The 24,994-nt window shown below is 47.7% G+C and overlaps 1 protein-coding gene across 1 annotated transcript in view; it reads left to right on the top strand.

Moving 5' to 3' along the window:
- Positions 1-24,994, top strand: part of Fstl4 (follistatin like 4) — a 421,445-nt gene that overhangs the window by 224,340 nt on the left and 172,111 nt on the right. Inside the window, exon 4 of the mRNA XM_036197831.1 lies at positions 4,798-5,043. Coding sequence (XP_036053724.1) covers positions 4,798-5,043 — 246 coding nt within the window. The remainder of the gene's footprint in view (positions 1-4,797; positions 5,044-24,994) is intronic.

Here is a 24,994-nt window from a genome sequence, read left to right on the forward strand (position 1 = left end):
GGCCGCCCCTGGGGCTCAGGCTGAGTCTCACCTTATACAACCAAGCTCAGAGCTTCTGGCCACCAGGTCTGTGACATTCTGGTCCAGCATTGTCTATGAATAACAGCAATGGGTCTTCAGCACCAACAAGTACAAATAGATCTGTGGCTCTACCACCATCCCTATAATGTATCAATTCCCATGTCTACCCATGTTCAGTAAATTTAATTAGTGTTGAAAAGCAGCTTATTTGGCAAGATGATCAGTTTTTAACCTGGGTAAATGACTTTCTTTATGACTATAAATTAGGCGCATGCTATCTTTTTCACGCATCACGGTTGTCCTCATAAACACTGGAGGCAGTTGCTGGGAGTCTCACTCCGTTACCTTTCCCATTACTGTTTTATCATCATCCCGCTAGGAGTGGGAAATTCATTCTGCTTTAATGACAAAAAGGAAATGGTGACGAGGGTCTTGTTTAATGAGGAACCTACCTCATGGTCAGAGTCTCCATCCATGTCTGTCCCTGCCCAGGCAAGCTCAGCTCCCCATGGGGCCTGCTATCCACAGCGTTGGTGAGGGACATATATGGGGCTTCAACACTCCCTTTGTCTTAATTGCAAATAATTAGGAATCAAATATTTGCCGACAGCTGATTTCCACAGCCGAGAAAGGAGAGTTCTCACTGTCTTCCATGACCACAGGTTGGCACAGATGTTTTCTTAACTGTGACCCCTCAGAGCACAGTCTGCAAGCTAATCATGGAGCAATGGACCCCAGTGGTATTTAATACAATCTGGCCTTTCAAAGAAGAGTGCCAAGTGGAAGAGTTGCCCCTGTCTGATGAAGGTAGTCTTCTGAAGTCCCCTTTCCCCTACCTCTCCAGGTCGCTGGTCCCTTTGACCGCAGATGGCTCCTCCAGGGAGACTTAGGAGAGGCAGGCCAAGATGAATGGTCACCACATGTGACCCCCATCACCCTCCCCATGCCAGCCTCTGACCTGGCATTGGAACATTGGCACTAAATTGTCCTTAAAATTGTTGCGTTTCTTAAAACCTGAGAGTTCTGTGGCCACAGAAGGACAGTGGCCCAGCACCCACGGAACCTCCTAAGTCTAGAGCCCATGTTCCCGGGGAATAGATAAAGGGAAGAAATACACGCTGACTAAAGAAGAACTAGCCCCCACCCAAGGTAAATTGGAGCTGATAGCCAGTGGGGGAGAACAAGAGCAGTCACAGCTGGAGAAGGAACCCCACAGCTGGATCTGAGAAGCCAAAGACTTGAGCTATTTCTTTTCAAAATGGGCCATTAGTCAGTTCTGTTTTGCTTGAGCGGGGAAGTCCACTGAGACAGCATCTAGTGGTGAGGCTTTGCTTCCTTGCCCTGTCTTGGGAAGGAAGCAAAAGCTGGTCATTTCAGCACCATATTAGTGTCTTCTAGCGGCTGCTGGCATTTTCCAGAGTGGTCCATTTCCCAGCAACCCAGGAGAAACCTGCTAATCAAACACAGTTGGTGGCAAAGCCACCAGAAGTCAGGTGTGTGGGCTTCTGGCCCAGAGCCTGCTCTCTGCATCCTTCCCTTCCCACTGCCACTGGCCAACCTCCCTCCACAGGAAAACTACAGGGGTAGGAGAGGTGGCTTCAGTGCCAAGGAGCCTTTGCAGTGAGGTGGGGATAGTCAGCCCCTTGAATAAAGGAGGTTTGCATGCCCTGCTCTGGATCTGCACTCTTACTCTGCAGAGATATGTTGACCTTCGAGTTTATTATGATGCAAGAAAGCAGTCGATACTTCTTAACTTGGCAAGGTCAGGGGAATTTAAATGAGTGATTGAATCAAGGAGTTAATCTTCCCATAACTGACTTTTTCCCTTTCAAATCTACAATGATGAAAAGCAGATTCTTGTTTTTTCCCTTATACATGTGTTTGTCCCAGGGAGTAGAAGGTTCAGTGTTGATAACCAGGGCCATTCTGTCTTGTATAGTATATGGGAGACGTTTTATTTGTTTGGACTTAGTAGCTTATGTGATGTTTTGGTTTGGGATTTGGTACCTGGTCTTATGTAGTCCAGACTAGTCTCAAACTCAGTATGTAACCAGAGCTGTCCTTGAACTTCTGATCAACCTGCCTCTACTCCAAGATGCAGAGGATGACAGATGTGCACTACCATAACAAGCATGGAAGACCATTGCTTCAAAAGATAAAGCAAAAATTTCCACAGCTGTAAACTCTGTGTTCATGTTTTAATTCTTGGGACTTTGGGTTCTTTTTTTTAATTCCCAGCATGCCACATGTTGTTAATGGTATGGGGTTATCCTCTAATTCCCTGGGCTCTTCTTATATGGTAGAACATTAGTTAAGTGCTCTGGATGGACTTCTGTCTTTTATCAGTGAAATAAGCCACCCCCAGCCACCTGCCTTAGAAATGTGAGTTCTGAGCACTACTGTCCAGAGATCCTTGTGAGTGTGTGTCAGACAGAGAGACTACTCAAATAGTATAGCAGCTCCAGATTTCAGGGTGTTGTGGAATGTTAGTTTAAGATGTGCTACATTCATTTATGCTCTGGAATATTTGTTTAATGATGCAAAGATGTGTTGCATTGTTTTCTGTTGCATTTGTTTAATTCTGTAAAGCTGTGTTACTTTGCCTGCCTAAAACACCTAATTGGTCTAATAAATAGCTGAACAGCCAATAGCTAGGCAGAAGAAAGGGATAGGTGGTGCTGCCAGGCAGAGAGAATAAATAGGAGGGAAAATATAAGCTTGAGAGAGAGAGAGAGAGAGAGAGAGAGAGAGAGAGAGAGAGAGCAAGAAGCAGGAAAAGGAGGAGAAGGGGGGCCAACCACCCAGCAACACAGCCAGTCACAGAGTAAGAAGGAAAAAGATATATAGAATAAAGAAAAGTAAAAATCCAAGAGACAAAATGTAGTTAAAGAAAAAGAGGATAATTTAAGTTAGAAAAGGTGACTAGAAACAAACCAAGCTAAGGCTGAGCATTCATAAGTAAGAATAAGTCCCCGTGTATTTATTATTTAGTTGGGAGCTGGGTGGCAGGCCTCCAAAGAGTGAAAAACAAACAAACCAAAAGGAAACAAATACACCAAGGTCTTAGCCTTCTGTCTGCAGATACAAGATCAGAGGACTGGTCAGGGGTTGGAGGAGGATGCTAGTGGCCCTGCTGATGGTGTGGACTCCCTCCTCATCTCCTCACCACACTTCCTCTCTAGACTCTGCAGTGGCTTCACAGGGTTGATGCACTTCTCAATTCCTCTGCTCAGCTCTCTCTACATCAAACCTTTGTCTTGGACATTGGTCTGAAAAGAAGCTCCTAGACTCCCATAGTTCCTGGATTACCTGTCTTAGTTACTTTTAAACTGCTGTAATAAAAGACACCATGGTCAAAGGAACACATAGAAGGGTTTGTTAGGGGATTACAGTTCAAAGAGCGAGACAACGACCATCATGGTGAACAGCATGGCAGCAGACAAGCAAGCATGGCTTTGGAGCAGGAGCTGAGTGCTCACATTTGATCCACAGTGCAAAGAAGAAAGAGAGGCAAAGCTCATTTGGAATGGTATGAGCCCACTCCCAGTGACACACCTCCTCCAACAAAGCCACACCTCCTAATCCTTCCCAAACAGTTCCAACAACTGGGGACCAAGCATTCAAATCCATGAGCCTATGGGAACCATTCGTATCCAAACCACTGCACCAGCCTTAGCTATATCATGGTTTTGTCACATTTCATCTTCAACAAGAATGACTAGGTCAAAGGGAAGCTGAGTTATGGCTTATTTATCTTTGAGACCTCTTAGAGACCTAGTGCACAGCCTGGCTTCAAGTCATCACTTAAGAAAGAGAAAGGTGGGGTTGGGGATTTAGCTCAGTGGTAGAGTGCTTGCCTAGCAAGCACAAGACCCTGGGTTCGAGCCTCAGCTCTAAAAAAAACAAAAACAAAAACAAAAGTCGGGCAGTGGGGGCACACGCCTTTAATCCCAGCACTCAGGAGGCAGTGCCAGGCGGATCTTTGTGAGTTCGAGGCCAGCCTGGTCTACAGAGCAAGATCCAGGAAAGGCGCAAAAGCTACACAGAGAAACCCTGTCTCCAAAAACAAAAAAAAAAAAAAAAAAAAAAAAAGAAAGAAAGAAAGAGAAAGGTGGGTGTGGTAGCCCATGCATGTGATACCAGCACTTAGGAGGTGGAGGCAGGAGAATCAGAAGTTTGTAACCAGTCTGGGTTAAACAAGACACTGTCCCAAAATAAAGAAAAAGAAAAGTAAGAAGAAGAGGAAAGAAAAAAGAAGAGACAGAGGAAGGGATAGGGGAAGAAACCAGTTTTATAATGATTTCGATGCAGTTCTAAACTGTGGAGTGGTCTCAGGGCACAGGAGGTTCAGTGACTATTAGCTCTGTCCTCTGGTCTAAGGCACCTCTTAGTGAGCACAGAAGGACTAGGTGTCTTTATTGATCCAATTGACGGCAAGGAAGAGCAAGCCCATGAAAGCACAAATATTCACCAAGGGCCCTCTCGTGGGTTCCAAAGGAGCAGGTGCTGTGTCTGAGATGTTCAGAGTGAATCTCATAAAAACATGAGCTCCATGCAGCACAATATCCCTTCTGGCTCCTGGAGCTACTTCTTGGAGGAACAGGGACTCCATGCAGTACCCAGAGGCCCTACATCCCACCATGGGTCCACCTCAGCCTTGCAGGAAGTTGAAGCCTCTACACCCCTACTGTTTGTGACCTGAAAGAGCAGCAAAGGTTGTTTGCGCCCCTGTTCTCCAGCCCTGAGCTAACCCTCTGTGTTTGTGTGCACCCACAGGTCTTCCCAGCCCTGGGCTGTCAGTCTCCTGTGGGAAGAAACTCTGCAACCACGGGAGCAGGTGCTTGCTTGATAGGGCGACAGGGCAGCCCTCGTGCCGCTGTGTGGAGGTGTGCAGGCCCCGCTACATGCCTGTGTGTGGCTCCGATGGGAGGCTCTACGGGAACCACTGTGAGCTTCGCCGTGCAGCCTGCCTGCTGGGCAAGCGAATTGTCAGGGTGCACAGCAAGGACTGCTTCCTCAAAGGTAGGACAAAGGCGCCTTGCCCTGGGCTGTGGAATTCTGTGATGGGTCTTCTGACACTCTTTGGGCCAGTGACAAAGGTGCTGTTTGTACAGGTCATGAGTATAGAGGAAGTGAAGAGAAGGATTGGTACGTGAGCCCAGTAGCAGCAGAGACCTTTCAGCAATGTGCATTCAGTCCGAGTCTCATCTCCAGAGGTCTCCACCCCTTCCTCACCCTTGGAGAACAGAATCTAGGGAGGTCAAACCGAACTCTTCACTGGGGCAGAGTCTGTATCCACACGGCACCAGACAACAGGCTATAACCCGAGTCTCCACACAGCATATGTTCTTGCAAAGTGGAGACAACGACCACATGGAACAGAGTTCCATGAGTTGGGAAACTATATTGTACACATAAAATGACTAGACGATACCAGCAGAGTGCTCCCCAGCCAGGGGGAGAACATCCCATGCCTTGCCTTTTCAGAGAAGCTCTGAACGAGATCAGGAAACCACCACAAAGACATCAGAACACATGTATAGGGACAGAGCAGAGAACTCACTCTGTGCCGGAGTTAGGTGGGAAGAGAAGGGCGAGAGAGTACAAACCATAGGAAGGGGTACAATTTTATGTATTAATATGTCCTCAGCACCCGGCACACCACAAAGGTGCTCAGAGGCTTATAAATACATGTCAATGTAAAGGCTAGAATGCTGTTTCTATATCCATGTGGCCTCAGGACACGTGGTATATGCCATGGCCTGCAGAAATGCTTGTAAGCCTGAAGTAAAATGGCCATGTGCACATTAAGTTTCTTATGCTACAGAAGCAGACCATGGCAGATGGACAGACCTACCTTGACTAATCTAGAGGACACTGGAGGTGGGAGAGCTACCTTCAGAGTCTGTGAAATCAGAGGTTTGCTTTGGATATAGCAAGGAAGGCCAGGACAGGGAGTGGAGCAGGGGGGAGGGGAGCAGGGAGGAACATGTGTTTGCAGCGCTGGCCACCAAGGGCTGCAGAGCTACTTTGTAGTGATAAGCTGGGCCTCCCAGGCTCCCCGTGACTACCCCCAGCATGTGCATGTTCCATAGGACACAGGCCTGGGTTGGGTGGTGACAGTCTAAGTGAGGAACACAGTTACATGAGCTTCCACCCGCTCTGCCCTGAGTCACCAGCACTGAAGTAACAAATAGGCTGTTCTGGGTTGGCTGTGGTGGAGTGGGCTCTGGGAAAGGGCACTTAAGCCCGTGACAGGAATAATCTCAGATGCTTTCATGGCTGTGCTCATGACGCTAATGTTAAGGTGCTTCAAAATCATGAGGTGCATTATGCAGATGAGACCACAATGAGCTGAGGACAAATGCCTGGAAGCACGGCCCAGCTCATGGCCGCCGCTTCCCCGGCAACCGAGCGCACTAAAACACTTGACCAGTTGCTCCAGCTTTATTGGGCGTGTTGAATTTTATAGACTGATGTTCCAGTCTCTGGTTTCCAATATCCCCCAAATTGCGTCTTTCGGAAGGTTTTTTATTTCCTCATTGGAGTGTGCACAGCCTCCCTTGCCATCGGTTATTCAAACAGCATTTCTCATTTCACACGAGGGAAAGAAGAACGGCCACAAAACCTGCCGCAATGAGGGATGGCAAGGGTAGCCTCCAGCGGGCCTGGGTGGTGATTGAATTCATGCGCTGAGTCTTCCTAATGCCGTGTACCACCAGTTCTGTGAACCAAGACCCATGCAGAGCTGTTCCCCTCCAGACCCCTCTTCAAGTGAGCAATGTCTGCACACCTCTCTAAATACCAGGTTACATCTGGGCTCTGGGATGTCTCAGCTGTGTGGCCCCAGGTGTCTCTCTGTACTTCTCTGGTCCATCCTCTCCTTCACCTATAACGTGGGCCTAGTGGCCATCACTGTCTGCTCTGGCTGTGCATAGTGAGGGAAATACAAAAGGTCATGTGGCATGGCACCTGGCCCACTGCATCTGATATGGACCATCATTGCTTCTTCTCAGCTAATGTGGCCACAGACTTAGAGCATAGAGATGCCCAAACTGAAGGGAACACAGAGACAGAAACAGAAGTCCACCTAGGGGGCTCTTGGGGAACTTTCTGAGCCCAGATAGCTTAGTGATAGATAGAGACTGGGTATGGGAGGTACTGAGTACCAAGCACTGGTGCTATCAAGGAGTGTCCACCTAGAACCAGGACTTCTCTACCCTTGATCCTAGGGTCTGGACTTCTTAGAAAATCCTTTAACACAGTAGTTCTCAACCTTCCTAATGCTGCGACCCTCTAATACAGTTCCTCATGTTATGGTGACCCCAACCACAAAATTACTTCCATTGCTACTTCATAATTGTAAGTTTGCTACTGTTATGAATCAAAATACAAATACTTTTGGAGACAGAGGTTTTCCAAAGGGGTCACAACAGGTTGAGAAGCAGTGCTTTAACACCTCATGCTAGGGTTGGCTCCAGTCACGGCAGGCAGGAAGGCCCAGCCTCTAGCATTCCTCTAGGGTGTGTCCAGCAAACTGGAGGGACCTTTGCCCTGATGAACAGGGACTCATGAAGGTGGAAGACAGATCAACCCTGAGCAAGAGAAGTCCCTCCAGAGCCATGGCTCCAGCAGAAAGCCAATGGCAGAGGCTCAACAGGACTGAGGTGAGGGCTAAGGAGGGAGGAGGGTATGCAGGACCACATCATCTGCCGTCTCTACCTCACAATGGCAGCAGTCTGTTTAATATCAGCTTGAGCTCTGTCTTTAAAACACTTCTTCCCCATGAAAATACAAATTCTAAAATCATCTGTCTTCTGTTTTCTGAGTGAACATATGGCTTCACTCTCTAGAAGGGCATCTGTCCCCAGAAGCCAATCTATGGACTCTCCTAATGGGGCCAGAGTGTAGATCAAGTGGGAGGGCTGTGGCAGACGACACTGGACCAAGGTATTGTGTCTACAGCCCCTGGAGGGAAAACTTCTGCCAAGAGCTGGCTAGTGACAGGGCCCTTGCCACACAGTGGGAGAGAAGAGTCAGAATTCTGAGCCCCCTGTTCATAAGAAAACTCCTAGTATCAATCAATCCTAGTTGCTATGGTGACAGAATTCTTTGTGACAACTAAATAATAAAGTATCATCTAGGGATCATTGGCCTGAGTGAAAAATCACACTAAACTTGGGTGGCTTCTACCCACATTTGTGGCTTTAATCCCAGGTCTCCTGGGCCAGAAGCTGGGCGTCTCTTGTTCAGTGTCAGGAGCAAGGAGAGGTATAGGAAAGATGTTTTGTGTATGCTTTCCCTCAGCTCCAAATACCACCAAGATAATATACCCAGATACTGGATGGGACTCACTGCCTGGCTTTGTACAGAATTTGTGTTTGAAGGCACCTTGTCACAATGCATTCCTCCATGCACACTAGTTTCCCCTTGAAAAGTTACTTTTCAGACTTGGTTTTGAAGTCACGCTCTCTCTCCTACAAGCTTGCCTTCCAAGCAATCCTTCACCATGCTAGAGTCATGTTACATGGCTGATCTGGTGGTATAGTTCAGAAGGATTCCAAACAAACCATGAAATTATGAAAGCAAAAAAGGGTGGTTCAAGTTTGTCTTCAGTGAACCCTCCAGCTTCCTCACCTGCAGTATTTGCAAATGTCCTTCAGATTGCTCAGCATCCAGAGGCATGCTGCCAGGCCAGCGACATCCAAGAAGATAATTTCCACTTACACTTAAAAACAAAACAAACAAAAAAAAAAAAAAAAAAAAAAAAAAAAAAACAAAAAAAAACCAGTGAGTAGACCACACACTCACTAGCCTTTTCTATCCTTTTCAAAGACTTGTCTTATCTTCTAAAATGGTATGTACATGTGTGTGCCTGTGTCTGTGGGTTATGTATGTGAGAGCAAACATGCTCCAAGAGACCAGATGAAGGTTTCAGATCCCAAGGAGCTAGAGTTACAGGCACTTGGGAGTTTGCAGATATGGGTGCTGAGAACAGAACTCCCGTCCTCTGCAAAAGCAGCAAGTTCCCTTAACTTCTGCACCTCTCTCCAGCATCCTGGCTTTTTTAAAATCTTAAGTGTTGGTGAACAGTCATGAAAACTCAGCTGTTCATTCACACATTAGTAAAGCAAATCTTGATGCCAGAGAACCGTCTTTTCCTTCTTCCTCTTTTCCTCTTGCTGTTTATGATTACTGTTGTTGTTGTTGTTGTTGTTGTTGCTATTACTTGCATCTTGGTGCTTTCAGAACTTAAATTAGGCTTCACACCTTCCCAGGGCCATTTCTATACTTGTACAAGTCTCCTCTGTCCTGCCAGGACAAGTGACTCTCATCCTAGGCTGTGCCAGCCACAGGAGACTCTAGTCACCAGGATGTGTGTGATCTTGCTGCAGACCTGGTGACAGAATGGGATGTGGTTTAGCTCTGCCAGAGGAGCAGCCCCTCTAGCTTGCAAGCCCTCTAAAAAGGAAAGAGTTAGACCCAAAGAAACAAGGGGAGGTCCAGGCTTCTGGGGCTGAGCGTACTGCTAAGCCTTCTTGGACTAGGCCACTGAGGTTGGCCTCATCTGTAAAGTGGGTATGCTAATAGTACCTCTTTCCTGTGCTATGGTGGCATGAGTCTGAAGTGGGCCATGACTGCTTTGACTAAGCACCTATAAGTGGCATTGATTGCCATGTCATTGCAAACAGCCGGGCACACTCAAGGGGCAGCTAGCCAATTCCCAGCCTCTCACATGACCATGATGATTCATCTTGACCACCTGCTTGGCTGGACCGGGAGGTACCAAGAGGACCGGTAAAGCGCCTATGCAAGTGTCTGTGAGGACACTCTCCACATGGTATCATGGGCCAGACACGGTGTCACAGGCTTGTCATCCCAGCACTGGAGAGGCTGAGGCAGGAATGTCAAAACTTCAAGGTGAACCTGAGCCACACAGTGATGAGAGAGAGATCAGACCGGGATTGTGAGGGTTTGGATTCTGACTGGATTAATCATGAAACAATAGCATTTTGGGAGGTATTGAGAAGTAGAAGAACCAGGTCATGGGTGCGTTCTTCAGGACTTTCCCCTTCCCATATTCCCTTCCTCAGCTTCCCAGCAAACAGGAAGTAAAGAACCTTCCATACCAAACATTCTCACTATTGTCATGTCTGCCCAAAGGCATGAACCCAAGTGACCATGGGCTGAAGCCTCTGGAGATGTGAGCCAAAATAAATCCTTCCTCCTTTACAATTGTTCTCTCAAGTATCCTTGGTCCCAGCTACACAAAAATATAAAGGCAATACTGGATAAGGGTCAAACGGTGAAGGCTGGTATCTCTCCCTTTGAGTTAGAGGAGACAAGATGGATCTCCCCATTTCTTTAGGAAGTGACTAGAATTTGACCTTCAAACAGCTCCTTCTGTGAGAAGAGATGAGTGGCCGAAGTTCACTAGCTGGTTAGCAAGGAGCAGAGAACCTGATACTCAGCAAGGAAGCAATATCTGGAGTGTACAAAAGGGTTCTGGAAAATGTTAGTAGAATCTGAGGGAGAGATTCATCTGTAAGATGTGAAGGAGAGTGAGCATTCATGAGCATACTTTGCAGAGGAGACCCAGGAGGTAGATGGAGGAGCTACCAGGTAGAAAGAGTGGAGTTTGGGGATTTAGCTCAGTGGTAGAGCGCTTGCTAGCGCAAGGCCCTGGGTTCAATCCTCAGCTCCACAAAAAAAAAAAAAAAAAAAAAAAAGAGTGAGGTAAGGTTTCAAGGGTGCATAAAGGATCAAGTGTCTGAACTTTGGGTCCTGGGGTTGGGCTCAGAGAAGGGCCAAGCAAGCAGTGTGAGCTCAAGCTGACTCTGTCTATGAGGGAGAAGGAGGGACAGCTGGAACAAAGGCCAGCTCAGTCCCTTGCATCCAAACTCTCAGCCTACAGCTTCTCTGGCCAGAGACACAAGGCCTCGAGGATGTATAGGAATGTATGGACGATCTCTGAGTTTGCAGACTCCGTACTCTGTGGATGTGGCTAGCGTCCATGCAGACAAATAGAGATCGGCTAAACTGAAATTAGCCCACATCCCAGCACAAGCGTGCACCCATCTCAGCCTCCTTGGAGTGCATGTATCCCACTTGCAGAATCCTCTTCCAGAGTAGGGGAAAATGACTTAAAACAAATGTGTATGCTCTTTGAATATTCCCCCTTGGATTTCAGCAAGAAATGTCTTGGTATGAGTCCCCTGCAAATTTGCAAGAACACTATCAGTTCAGCACGTGTGGTGTGCTCCACAGAACAGCTGCATTCTGAATGAATTAATTACAATCCAGTAATTAAAAATTGCTAATAAGTTATTGAGCTGAGAAAGTCTTGCACTGCATTGATTTCATGCACAGAAACAAGTTACGGCCTCTGAGCCCCCCACCTCCACCATTGTTCCCTGCTGTCTTCAGGCACTCCTTCTGCTTGTCTCTACGTGCCCCCTTTCTGTCTAACTTTCTCAGTGTGTTGGCCATTGGCAGGCTCACTCTCCATTACTAAAGTCAAAAGGGTTTGCCTCGGATCTTTCAGGAACCATGTAAGCTTTCTCTACCCCTTTCTACCACAGCCATTGAATGACTTAGGATCACCCACAGTGGGCCGTGTTGATGGCTGAGTGTTTAAGAGCACTTGTTGACAACTATGGGGATGAGTTCAGATTCCAGCGCCCACATTACAAGCTGGGTATGGCCTTGAGATCCCCTGTAACTCCAAAGCTGTAGAGGCCTGAAGACCACTGGATATTGTTGGCCACCAGCCTAATCAATAAAAGCAAGCTCCAACTAAGGAGAGACCTTGCCCTAAAGGAATAAGATAGAGAGAGGTTGGGGGGCGGGGGGTTACCCAAAACCCTACACTGGCATCTGAGCCTTGTTCACACACATACATATACCACACACACATAGATTCACAAAGATCATCCACACAGACAAACAAATGGTAGATACATATATGATGGATTGACGTGATATGATACATGCAGGACCAGGACTTTGCTGTATGAACTACAAACTAGCTAGCATGCCAGGAGAAGTTCTACAAAGCACAGAATCCACTCTGGGATGAGTCTTTGCCAGTGCCTAGCTTCTTCCATACTGAACATCTTTACAAATCTAGATGTCTGCTTTATTTTTCTCTGCCCAGCTCACTGGAGATGTTCTACTAATTTTTTTTTTCTGAATCCACACGTTAGTGACTATTCAACATATAGTCTCTTTGAGGGCCCCAAGTAACAGAACAGGAGCTCCTCAGAAGACCTCAGCAAGAGTAGATGGATCCAGCCAGGTGGTGGTGGCGGCGGTGGCGGCGGCGGCGGCGGTGGCGGCGGCGGCGCTCAGCTTTGATCCAGCACTCAGGAGGCAGAGGCCAACCTGGTCTACAGAGCAAGTTCTAGGACAGCCAGGACTATTACACAGAGAAACCTTGTTTCAAGAAACAAAACAAACAAGGAAAAAAGATTAGATGGACCATGAGAAGGACCTTGCTCAGAGCCCTTGTGGGGTTCTCTGGGACAGGAGGGTGTCATACCTTGGATCTAGAAAGCCCTGTAGGCTCATGGTCTACATCTTTATCCCCCAGCTACTGGCACCATTTGAGGACCAAGGCTTAAGGAGGAACTGTTAGGAGATGGGCCCCAGGTGGTGGAAGTGACTCACTAGGGGCAGACTTTGAAGATTATACCTACCCCTGGATCCTGCTTTGCCCTTGATCCCTGGTCTACCAGGATGTGAACAACATCTACCATACACTCCCATTGTCATGAACTTCACCATTCATGTCTTCCACTGCGATGATGAACTGAGACACACTCTCCCCCCAAAAAAGTCAGGAGCCAAGACAAATCTTTCCCCCCTTAAGTTCTTCTTGTGTAATATTTTGTCATAGCAAAAGAAACTTCTCAAGGGCCATGAAAACACTGAGGAGGAAGAAGGAAGGAGAGGAGCAGTGAAGGGGTGAAGGGACAGACATGGGGCTTCCTACTTACAACTATCCCTCCAGGAGGCTGCTTAGAGGAACGCCCTCTATGGAGAGAAAAGTGACCTTTGCTGCAGCAGCTCAGGCCCTGCAGAGCAGAGCCAGTGCCCAGCACCTGGGAGGTTTCAGATGCTCACTCCAAGTCAATGGTAAATTACTAGAGCGAGAAGAAGTTGATTTGGGACTTCCTTAAGGCTCTCCCCTACTGTGCCTTCAATTAAGATCAGGGTCCCTGGGAAGCAGCGTCTAAATGGCACTGCATATCTGATCTCTGTGCTCAAGCAGTTTATCTAATTATGTGTGTGACAGACTCAGCAGCTGTCAGACCAGCCACAACTCTAACGTGTTGACTGTACCACCCACTGCTGGTCTGCTTACTCAGATCCCAGGGCAGAAGAACTTCCTTGCTCTCCTACAGATGCGCTTCCTTAGGTTTTCTGCTGCATGGTGACTCCAGGAGCCTGAGGGCCCATGGTGAGGGATAGGAGTTGGGCAAGAAGCTTTGGTGGACAGGCCAGTCCTGATTCCTGTTCCTTTTGTCTTTGCCTCTAGTCTCCAGGGGAGACATAAATGTCCAACTCCTCTGCCTGTTTTTCTGCTCAGGAAAACAACATTTAAGCCACCTTTCCTTCTCCAGAGAGAAAAGGGACACAGAACTGTGACAATAACAGAAATAAATGAACCCCATGGCAGTGACCTGAGGAAGCACCGTAGGAGTTTTTGGCAGGATCCCCGGTGGAGCGTGCTCTGCCATAATACCACACCACGGTGACAAACCAAATGTGGGGTCTAAGCTGTTCCTCCCCACTACCCCAGAGCTGAGGAGACCCCAATCCTTGTGCCTCCTGGGTCACTGGATCTGCTATGGTCCATTGTCAAGCAAAAACTTGTGCTCAATCCTCTCCCAGATCCCAGTGCCTTGGGAGAGCAGGGTCCAGGAGGGAGAGTATTCCAGGGTGTGAAGGGAAGGAGCACTTCCCTGCATCTGCTGATCTGAGGCATCACCTCTCCTCAGGAGCTCTGCCCTCTGCTTTTCTTCACCTACTCCATTCTGCTCTGATACGTCCTGCCACTCAGTAATGGAGGCACTCAGAGTGGAAAGGGCTTTCAGAACCCTCCTGCTAAATGAAAGGAGCAAAATCACTTTATTTGCAGGTAATTAAAACAGCGAGTTGCAGTGAACTCTGTCCACTTCCTTCTATAAGCAGGTGCGTCTGAGATGTGTTTCTCTGAGTAGCTAGAAAGGAGGGCTCCTCCGGAGACCTGCCAGTCACCCCCTTTTCTCTCTTCCGAAGAGAACTTTCATTTCCTCTTCGGCTGCTTGTTCTCAGTCTACCCTCACTTCTTAAGATAGCTAAGATGGGGGCCCGAACATCTGGTTCTCAGTGGTCCAGCAGATGCTTCTGGGGTGTGGGCCAATTTCTCTTCCACTCTGCCTTACTGAGCTGGCACTCATGAGCTCTCTCGCTCGCGCTCGCTCTCTCTCTCTCTCTCTCTCTCTCTCTCTCTCTCTCTCTCTCTCTCTCTGTCTCCTCCCTCCTTCCTTCCCTCCCTAGTTTGCTCCTTCCTCTCACACCCATGTTTCCATCTCTGTTTCAGTTCACTCTGATACAATCACGTGGTCCATATTTCCTTTGATACATAATAAACCCAAGTCTTTGTTGAAGACCCTCTAACTCCACCTGATAAAGTGATAAGGCTCACACGGACCCAAGTTTCTTTGGCTCCCCATAGCTTTTCCAGTGCTAATAGAATAGAGGCCTCTAAGCTGTGATGTCCTGATGGCAGAAACTTTCCTGATAGGTAGATGAGGGTCTCAAAGGGGAGCACAGGACAGGGGTGGAAGTGGTACCAGGAAGGGTCAAGGACCCATTGTCCTTTTCATATGGATAGTGATCATGATGTTTTTTTCTTTCTGCCCATGCAGAGAAAATTTCAGCCCTACAGACTTACCTGCAGGCCAATCTGATGGAAGCAATTCCTCAGTTGAGAGTCTGTCTTCCCTGACTCTAGCTTCCTGTCAAGTTGACAAAAACCTAATCAGCAGACAGAGTAAAAGGAAATCGTGCATTGCTCCCACAGCACAACAGGGAAGGGTCTCTCCCTCAAGCCAGTGGAAAGAAGAGCAGGTTTGGGGATTACTCCAAGAAATATTTTAGGCAGCAACTGGGTTCTGCTATCAGCTCGAGAAAACATGAACTTTGAGAAGAGATGAGAAGTGGGCTACCAGCCGGCCTGGGCGTTGTCAAAGTAAATGGAGGCTGGAGAATGGAAGGGACACGTCTGAAGTCTTAGAACTGCAGTAGCAGAGCTTCCTTACACATTTAAGCTGAAAGGAGCCCAGTTAACCACAAGGAGGGGAGGGATATGTTTATTAACTATACGGGAGAATATGGAGAAATATTCTTCCCAAAGAGAAATAAGGAAGACCTCTCCCTACATATAATACATAGGAAATGAAAAAGAGTCAAATTGAGGTGTAAGAGAGGGTGATAGATGTGGAGAGAGGAGAGGAAGGTTTAACACCTTGGCAACTAGGTGTTGTAAAGAGCCCAGAGCAAGCCAGATGGATACAATAAGAGAGACCGAAGAAGAAATCTGGTGCTGTGTTCCAGGCTCTTGGTGGCCCAAGGGAACCTCCTTGCCAAAGGGTGATATTGAAAGCAGCATATCCACAAAGAATGTCTGTGGAGTTTTGAACTGATGAGATTCTAGTCTGAGTTCTGCACCCATCAGGTGGTGATTATGTGTGGAAGTGACAGAGTGGATGTTCAGATGGAAAAGTTTTCTGAGAATTCCTACCCATGCAGTTCTTCCTGGGGCAGGGGAAGAGAAGCAGGAATCCCCAACAACTTAGATGAAACCCAGGGAGGTTTTTAAAATGTATCTATGTCTATGTGTGAGTGCTTGTCTGTATCTGCACTACATAGATGCAGTACCTGCCGGGGCCAGAAGAGGGTACTGGATCCCCTAGTGCTTGATTTATATGTAGCCGTGAGCCCACTCAATGTGGATGCTGAGGACCAAACCTGGGTCCATCTGCAAGGGCAGCAGGTGCTCTTAACCGTTGAGCTATTTCTCTACCACCACCAGCCCCAGAGAATCCAACAGAGAGAAATCCACGGTCCTCAAGACTTAAGGGAGTGTGTGGCTGCCAAAAATGAGAAGCTGTCTAAATAATTGCTCCAAATATAATTAACAAAATTGCAAAGGGGAAATTATGAAGCTAAGTGCACTTCATCCCCTCTCTTGCTATACCAGTTAGAATTTTGTCAACTTAAAACAAGCTCGGGTCATCAGGAACAAGGGAGCCTCACCCGAGAAAATGCCTTCATCACATTGGCCTGTGGGCAATTTTCTTTATTAATGATTGGTGGGGGGGGGGGGTTCAACCCACTGTGAGCGGCTCCAGGGGCAGCGGCTCCTGGGTTATACAAGAAAGTAGACTGAGCAAGGCACAGGGTACAGGCCAGTAAGCATCATTCCTTCATGGCCTCCGCTTCAATTCCTGCCCCCGAGTCCTTCTTTGCGTTCCTGCCTTGACTTCCCCCTCATGATGGACTGCAAGCTGTAAGATGTAATCAACCCTTTCCTCCCCAAGTTGTGTTTGGTCATGGTGTTTATCATAGCGATAGACAACAAAGACACTTGCGTGTGGGAATTTCAACAGATTATGCACAATTGTTTTAGACAAGGACTGGCCTCATGTACATGCCTCCTGCCACAGCTTCTGAAGTGATGAGATCACTCATGTGGGCCACCATAGCAAGCTAGATCATATACATATTACTTTTAACTAGGAATACTGGATGGTATACATAAGCCAAAGGAGGCAGTTTTCCGTTTCCTCTGTCCTAATAGCCCAGAATGAACCCAGTGCTGGCTCCAAACAAGCCTCCTTGATTATTCCCAGGTGCTTACAGGAAACCCTGCCTCCTTGCCTTTGGTGGTGTGCCCAGACAACACAGGTAGACTTGGTGTCTGACTGAGCTTCCATCATTCATCCTGTTTATCCCAGAAATCCTGCTGAAGCTTATGGTAAAGCAGAAGAAAACCTCATTCTGACACACAAGCTTTGCTGTCAGCTTGATTACAGTTAGAATCACCTAGGAGACACACCTCTGGATGTATCTGCAGCAGTGTTTCTACAAATGTTCAACCAGGGAAAGAAGACCCATGCTGAATGTGAGCAGCATCTACGCATGGGTTTCTGAACCATGTAAAAGAGAAAACAGAGAAGGCAAGCTGAATGTCAGCATTCCTCTCTCCCTGTCCTTCCTGACTGTGGGCACTCACCAGTGGATGGTCATGGCCTTCTCCCCCCCAGTTAGCCCTTGCTAAGGAGCCAAGAGAAGTAAGTTTGTAACCAGCTCTGTTTCTGAGCTGGTAGATGATTGCAATGCTGGGATGTCGTCTGTCCTTCTGTGCGTTGGACAGAGAGAGGACCTGCCCTGTTCCTCAGGAGATGCATAGGATAAGTGACCAGGATGGTGGCAGAGGGAAGCCCCTCAAATAGCTCCCCTTAGCAGTCAGTCATGTGTTCCTCCTCCACCAAGCCAACCACGTGGGGCTTGTCCGACATGAAAGAAGTTTGGGCTTCCACGGACATTAAGCATTGCCATACTGAGTCTTTGTAATGAAACTAATCACATTCTTCTCTGGCCCCAAGTGGCTGTCTCTATGTGGCTGTGTGATGTGACCGCCACAGTCAGCACATTGCAGAGAAAAGCAAGACAGGCATGGATGGGGTGGGCAGGTTTGCCCCCACAAGAAGGTGGGCACCCACCCACAGTTTTCAGTGCCTTCTTTCTAGCTCATCCTGCTTTGGTACCCCCACTTCCTCACTGGCCTCCCCACCCCTGCTAGATTTTAATCATTGCAAGGTCTTGTTTACATGCCAGACTTACCTCCAGAAGCACTTCCCTGCTGGTTGTAAAGACACAAACTTTGCATTTTAAAAAGTCGTGAGACTCTCTGGGCAAACAACTGTGGTTCTAGAGAAGACCTCAGAAGAACAGGGATGGATAGGAAAGGCTAATGCATAGGAACTGTTGATAGGAAGCAGGGACACCCCGGACCATGCCCAGAGAATTCTGGGAAGAAATATCTAGAAGAGAAGGTTCCACCAGGCTCCTTTGGGGTCCAGTCTGCAGGGACTTCACTGACTGATTAAAATCACCCAAATCTGTAGCAAATTATTATTTTTTTACACTTGTCCCTTTATATGAAACTAGACAGTGGATGGAAATGGGGGGGGGGGGCTGAGTTCACAGCTAACTTCAGAGGCCTGAGTTCAATACCAGGTCTAGTTCTAAACAATTTATTTCCTTCATTTAATTTGCTCTTCAGGATGAGGGCTTCCATTGTGCCTACTTGGCAGACAGAGACACTATAAGGCACACTGGCCCTCTGGCAGGGGTACTCCATGTCATACCTTCTGCTGCCTCACAAGGTTCTCAGCCTGAGTGTGATTCCTCACCCACTGCCACTCGGAACCTGGATGGAGTGCTGACTCTCTGTTCATTGCACCCTGCCTCCACCTTGGCAAACCCTGGTCTCCAGGACACAGGTATCCACAGGAGAGTGGAAAAGCAGTGTTTGATCCCAGACATCCCCAGCAAAGCTGACAGGTACTTTCTGCTGGTAACTGCTCATGCACTGTAGTCCTTCCAAACAGTAATTGTTTGAAATTGCCATTAAACGTTCACACAAGGGACTGGAGAGGTGGCTCCATGCTAAAGGCACACATTGCTCTCACAGAGGACTTGAGTTCAGTTCCCAGCACCTACATCAGGCAGCTCACAACCTCCTTGTAACAATGGATTCAGGGATATCTGATACCTCTAGTCTCCACAGTCACCTGCACACATGTGCACATGCCCCCACACAAATAAACACACATCCGCATAATTCAGACTTACCTACAAAACACACACAGTGTAAGATGCAAACCTCTGGGGAGAAGACTCAAAGAGGAAAATAAAAGTGGTCAGAACCGTAGAGAGAGCAGGCAGAGAGCAGAGGATGGATCAGGTGCTCACACACCTGCTTCCCACAGATGCCCAGGTCTAGCGCAAGCTGCACATTCAGAGACGCTGGGATTCCAGTCTTGAATCCAGGACTGGGAGGCTGGCAGGAGAGATGGGTAAGGAATGGTAGTTACTCCTGGAGACCAGTGAGGAAGGCTAAACGAGGCAGTGGCCAATTAACAGAGCAAATGTTTGAGACGACATTCCTAACCACGGATGTCATGTCTCCTCCCAGGGCTCCCAGGGCCATTGGTCAGACAAGCAGATCCATGAATTAAGTTAATTGGAGAAAAATTCCTTCCAGGGAAGTGGCCACTAACTTGGCCTTTAAATGGGACAAAGGTTTTGATGTGACAAGCATCTTTGCCTGAGCCAAGAAAGAACATGGCCTTCAGAAAGGCTCTTCTCTTACCCACCCTGTTCCACCCCTGCCTCTGACACAAGTTTGCAAGTTTGTGTCCCTGAGAATCTTAGAGCCAAAGGGCTGGGCTGGGTGTGTGACTCAGAAGATTGAGGTGGGAGAGGGCTGGCAAATGCCTTCCAGAAGAGGCGCCACTCCCTTCCAGGAACCCAAATGGGTTCCACCTGTCTCAAACCCACCAGGTTCTGACCTCTGCCGTAACTGTGAAGGCGTGTGAGGGGTCGTGGGGGAGCTGAATCTGGGAGAGGTCTAAAGGACAGGGTTGGGCAACAGCATCTGGGCTTGGCTGGCCATGCCAACGGAGACATTTCATCCGAACGTGAATGAAAACCGCTCAGACATGGAGGACCTCCTTCAGCCAAAGGAGAAGGCCAGGGAGCAAAGCCTATGGACTATCCATCCTTTCCCAAGCCACCATCCCTTCCATGCTCCAGTATCTGGTCTGTCTCCCCTCCTCACACTTGACTGGCCCTCCTACCCTTCCTCATGACGTGTGACTAATGCAATGGCTGCCAACTTACATGGTTTTAGTTAACTGGAAGTATTTACCGTGTGGTGCAGACTTCTAGTTTTACTTCTAACAACTTAACCAGCACCACCAGCAGAAAGTAAACAGTGCACCCTGTTCCTCAGAACTTAGAATTTGCATGAGCTACATGGGGTGAGGGCATGGAACCATCCCTCCTGACCCTGCCCATCAGGTGAAGAGAATCAAGTCCACTCCACCAGCAGGGTTGTCCACTGTAAATCCTTTCCAGGGTCTAAGTTAGTCATCCCGGTTATAAGTGGGTGACAGTCAAATGGATGAGCTGCTTCCTAGGGTCCTCCAGTGGGAGGAGATGATTCCAGGCACACACAGTTGCCACAGGTGGAAGGAAAATATTAGCTTTGGATGAGGCTTGTCAGGTGTTGAGTTGTGTAATTGTGACAAACAGGTGCAGACCTCGGTCACCTTCCTTGTATCAGTGACTCTTCCCATTTTATCAGGAAAAACCTGATAAAAGCAACTTCAGGGGGCTTGGAGATGGCGCCTGACCTGAGCAATCCCCAAGGCCTGCATGGTGGAAGGAGAAAACAAACCCACTAACACCATGTGTGTGCATATGGGATGTGCAGCTGCACTCTGTGTGTGTGTGTGTGTGTGTGTGTGTGTGTGTGTGTGTGTGTGTGTGTGTGTTAAATGGAATAAATTATTTTAAAGGCATTTAAGAAAGTAAGAGTATATGTATTTGGGCTCGTTGTCTGAGACACAGTCCCTCATGGTGGGGAGGGCATGGTGGCAGGGGCGTGAGGCAACTGGTCACATCACATCCACAGTCAGGAAGCAGAGAGGTGAATGCCATCACATGTTCCCTTTCTCAGTTTGTTCAGTCTAGGACCCCAACCCAACGGATGGTGCTGCCCATATTCAGAATGAGTCTTCCCACCTCTGGAAGACTCTCTGGAAAAGCCTAAGCAGTGTGTCCGAAGTGATTATGAATCTCTCCACTTGAACATTAAGATTAACCATCGCATTCCAATGAGCTTGTTTCAGGGTTTGGGTCCTGCTCAATGCTACCATGCCCTTATGCAGAATGTGCAAGGACTTGAATTCGGCAACAACAACACAATGTTTATCCTTACTCGCTCTGTGCCCAGGGTGGGTCAGCAAGAGCTCAGCTCACTGTCACAGCCCGCTTCAACAAGGTCTGAAGCCATTGATGTGGGAGAGGGATGTGCTAAGTGAATGACAGCCCAGTTTGCCCAGGCTGGAGTTCACACAGGTTCACTTGAGTGTTCCTCTTGCTTGTGAAGTAAGTCACAGCCCCAGGGCTAACTGCTTTATTGTTGTGCCAGTGTGTAGCTGTGAGGAGACCCTGAACACATGGCCAGGGGTGCTGCCACAGAAGAATGGAAAGCTGGTGCTCAGAGCTGTCTAGAATCCCAAGGCTTCCACTTCTAAGCTCCTTGAGTCTGTTACAGAACCTCCTTTAGCATCAGTTTGTCAGTCTGTGAAATGGGCTAGTGGATGCTGTGATAGTCAACTTCCATTATCAACTTGATTGGATTAGGAAACACCCATGATTGCTGAGGCACACACCTTTGGGTGTGCCTGGGGAGGGGGTACCCCAGAGAGGCTAGAAAACTCATAGAATGTGGACAGCATCATTCAATGGGGCTGGAGCCCTGGACCTAATAAGGGAGAAATTGTGTTCAGCATGCTGTCCTCTCTCTGATTCCTGGACCAAAGCATTTCTGCCACCCTGACTCCCTTACCTCCATAATGAGCCAAAATAACCCCTCTCATAAGGAGCTTTTTGTCAGATAATGGTCACAGTACCGTGGAGCGTCCTGGATCCAGTACCTTATGTTGCTAAGTTAGTTTCTAAGTATCCACAGAATTCTTTCCACAGTGGACAAGAAATCCAAGATCAGAGAAGCAGAAGGGGAGAGTGGCCTGGCCACAGACTAAGACACAAACAAATAACAGGGGGCTTGACTTTAGGGACTGTCCGGATTCCCCAGGAGCCTTGTGTTGGCTCCTTTGTGGACATCAAGGTTATGTGAGGATGAGAACCCATGGGGAGTGATGTCGTGTGAGCTGTACAGGAGCACAATGCTCCTACTGCATCCAGGCTGGCTTTGAGGGCTTGATTACACCTTTCCTGAGGTCTCGTGAGAGAGAGAACACATGCAGGGATGGAAGCATAGATCTCCATCTGACCTTGCTCCCACATGTGAGCACATTAAAGTAATAGGCCAAGTCTTCCATCCTGCCTGGTTCCCTCTAGGGCTAAGGAAATTCTCTAGGGAGGCTGTAAATTCTGAAAAGGACTCAGAGCTAATGGGTTGAAGGCTAAAACTCATTCTCTTTGTGTCATCAGAAGAAAGCAATCTCCTTACACACGGCTTGGGTACCTCTTGGCTATTACTTACCCCTTGACCTTTGGGCCCACCAGGTATCCTGAATATCCAGAAAGGAACGACAAAGTGGCGAGGGCAGAGCCTGATGTCCATTTCACATCCAAGCAACTGCATCAATCACACACAGATTCCCAATGACCAAGCTTCCCATCTCAGAAGCTCCAGGTGTTTATAAACATCCACAAGATTAATATTTACAGACAAGCGCAAAAGACCATATTGTTTTCCAAGGTTTATGCACTGGGCCCGAGACTGGGTGTGATTCAATAAGTTGGAGTGTAGAGAGTTCTGGGTTTTCCTATATGGCCTTGACACCGATAATCAATGTGTCTGGAGATCACAGCTCACACAGTTGTCTTGCTGGACAGGAGGGACCCGTTCTGTCTCACTCACTGATGTGTTCTAGGCCTAGCCCTTAGTAACTGTCTTAGTTAGAGTTTCAATTGCTGTGAAGAGACACCATGACCTCAGCCACTCTTATAAAAGAAAAACATTTAATTGGGGTGGCTTACAGTTTCAGAGCTTTAGTCCATTATCATCATAGTGCAACATGGTGGTGTGCAGACAGACATGGTGCTAGAGAAGGAGCTGAGAGTCGACTCCTATCTCTTGACCCACAGGCAAGAGGAAGTGGGCTGAGACACTGGGTTTGGGCATATATGAGACCTCAAAGCCCACCTCCACAGTGACACACTTTCTCCAACAAGGACACACCTACTCCGGCAAAGCCACACCTCCTAATAGTGTCACTCCCTATAAGCTTAAGGAGACAATTACATTCAAACTACCACAGTAACTGTGGAATAAACACTCAGAGAGGGGAGGACAGCAGAGAAGGGACAGGGAGTGGACACCAGTCAGTTTTCACCTACCTCAGTAGAACAAAGGTTGATGGTGGGATCTGAGAGGTGAATTAATGGGTAAAAAGCATTTGACACCAAGCCTGAGGACCTGAGTTTGTATTCATGCTTTATGGTGCACGCACGTGTGCACACACACACACACACACACACACACACACACACGAGAATAAATGTAAAAACAAGTTAATGGTTGCAGAATCAAGAGCAGCCTGCAGAACTTGTGTGAACAGAACCCTGCTTATTACTTGCATACCATTGTCAAGGTCATAAATGCATGAATCCGAGTCACCCTTCTCTGGTTGCCACAGAACACCCAAAAGCCATGCCCACCACTATAGGCTCACCTCCACATTAGTCTGGCCTTGAGAGCCCCTCCCCCACTCACAGTATGGAAGGCATGAGCATTACCCTCTGTCCCTCCTGACTCTGTGGCCTCCATCCTCTGGCTTCCATTTTGTGCCAGGGTGTGTCTCGGTGTACTCTGCCAGTTCTGTTCTAATTGCTGTAGATACTCTTGTCTGGTTTGCTTTTATTTTTCTCGGCAGCTTGCTTGGAAGATCATCCCCCTGAGAATAGCTAGAGCTTGTTTACTTCTAGTCCTCTGGCTCCCCTTATAGGAACCCTTATATAGACCACAGTGTGTCTCTTCCTCTGCTGACAGCCAGCTTGGGCTGCTTCCCATTTGGGGCTATTCCAAGCAATGCCACCACCACCCTTCTTGTCCCTGCCTTGTACCACCACAACTGTTTCTTCAGCATGGATCTCTGTAAAGATGCTAATTTCACCCAACTAGATGATGCTATACCCTCCTCTAAACTCATTGACCTTGTGCACTAGTTACTTTTCTCATTACCGGGACAGAATCCTTCACAAAGGCCATTTAAGGAAGGAGAGGTTTATTCTGGCCCTTGGTGTAAGTAAAGCTGTCCATCTGTGAGGGGAAAGCATGGTGACAGGACATGAAATTGTTGCTCACATTATGGCCTAAGTCAAGAAGCAGAAAACAGAGAGGAATTGGGGTCTGACCACAAAAGCTCAGGGTGCATCCCCAGTGACCCACTGCCTCCACCAGGCTCCCTTCCTAACGGTTCTAGAGCCTCCAAAGAGCACCACCAGCTGGGGACCAAGTGTTCAGTCACCTGAGCCTAGGGGCGCTCTTCACATCCAAACCTTATCTTGCCCAAAGCAGTGTGTGCAACTTCCCACACTATATACATTTTGGATGACCTTTCACTTGCCGTGTAGATCAGGCTGGCCTTGAGATCTCACAGAGATCTGCCTGTCTCTGCCTCCCAAGTCCTGGGATTAAAGGTGTGCACCATGACACTTGGCCCACACTCGACATATTTAAGAACTCTTGTGACCATTAAACATGTTTAATTTCTGCTGGTCTCCCATTATTGAGACAGTCCTCCATCATAGTTCTGATCGACACTTTCCTACCTACAAACAAGGCTAAGCATCCTGTTGTTTAATTGACGGGCCATTTTGGTTGGCCATCTTTATTTCCTCTTCTGTGAAGTGCTTGCCCAAGTATGCATTATTTCTATCAAGTTAGCTTCATTATTATTATTATTATTATTGATTGATTGGTCGATTGATTGATGGCACTCTGTATATATTCTGGATACTTATTATGTATTGATTATAATTATTGTAAGCATATCCCTCTGCTTAGTAGCTTGACTTTTCACTCTGTCTTGATTTTTTTTAAAGGGAGGAAGTACTTAATTTTAATCTACTTGAATTTATCAGTCTGTTTCCACAT

Source organism: Onychomys torridus, chromosome 8, assembly GCF_903995425.1.
Source record: "Onychomys torridus chromosome 8, mOncTor1.1, whole genome shotgun sequence".
Classification (NCBI taxonomy): Eukaryota; Metazoa; Chordata; class Mammalia; order Rodentia; family Cricetidae; genus Onychomys; species Onychomys torridus.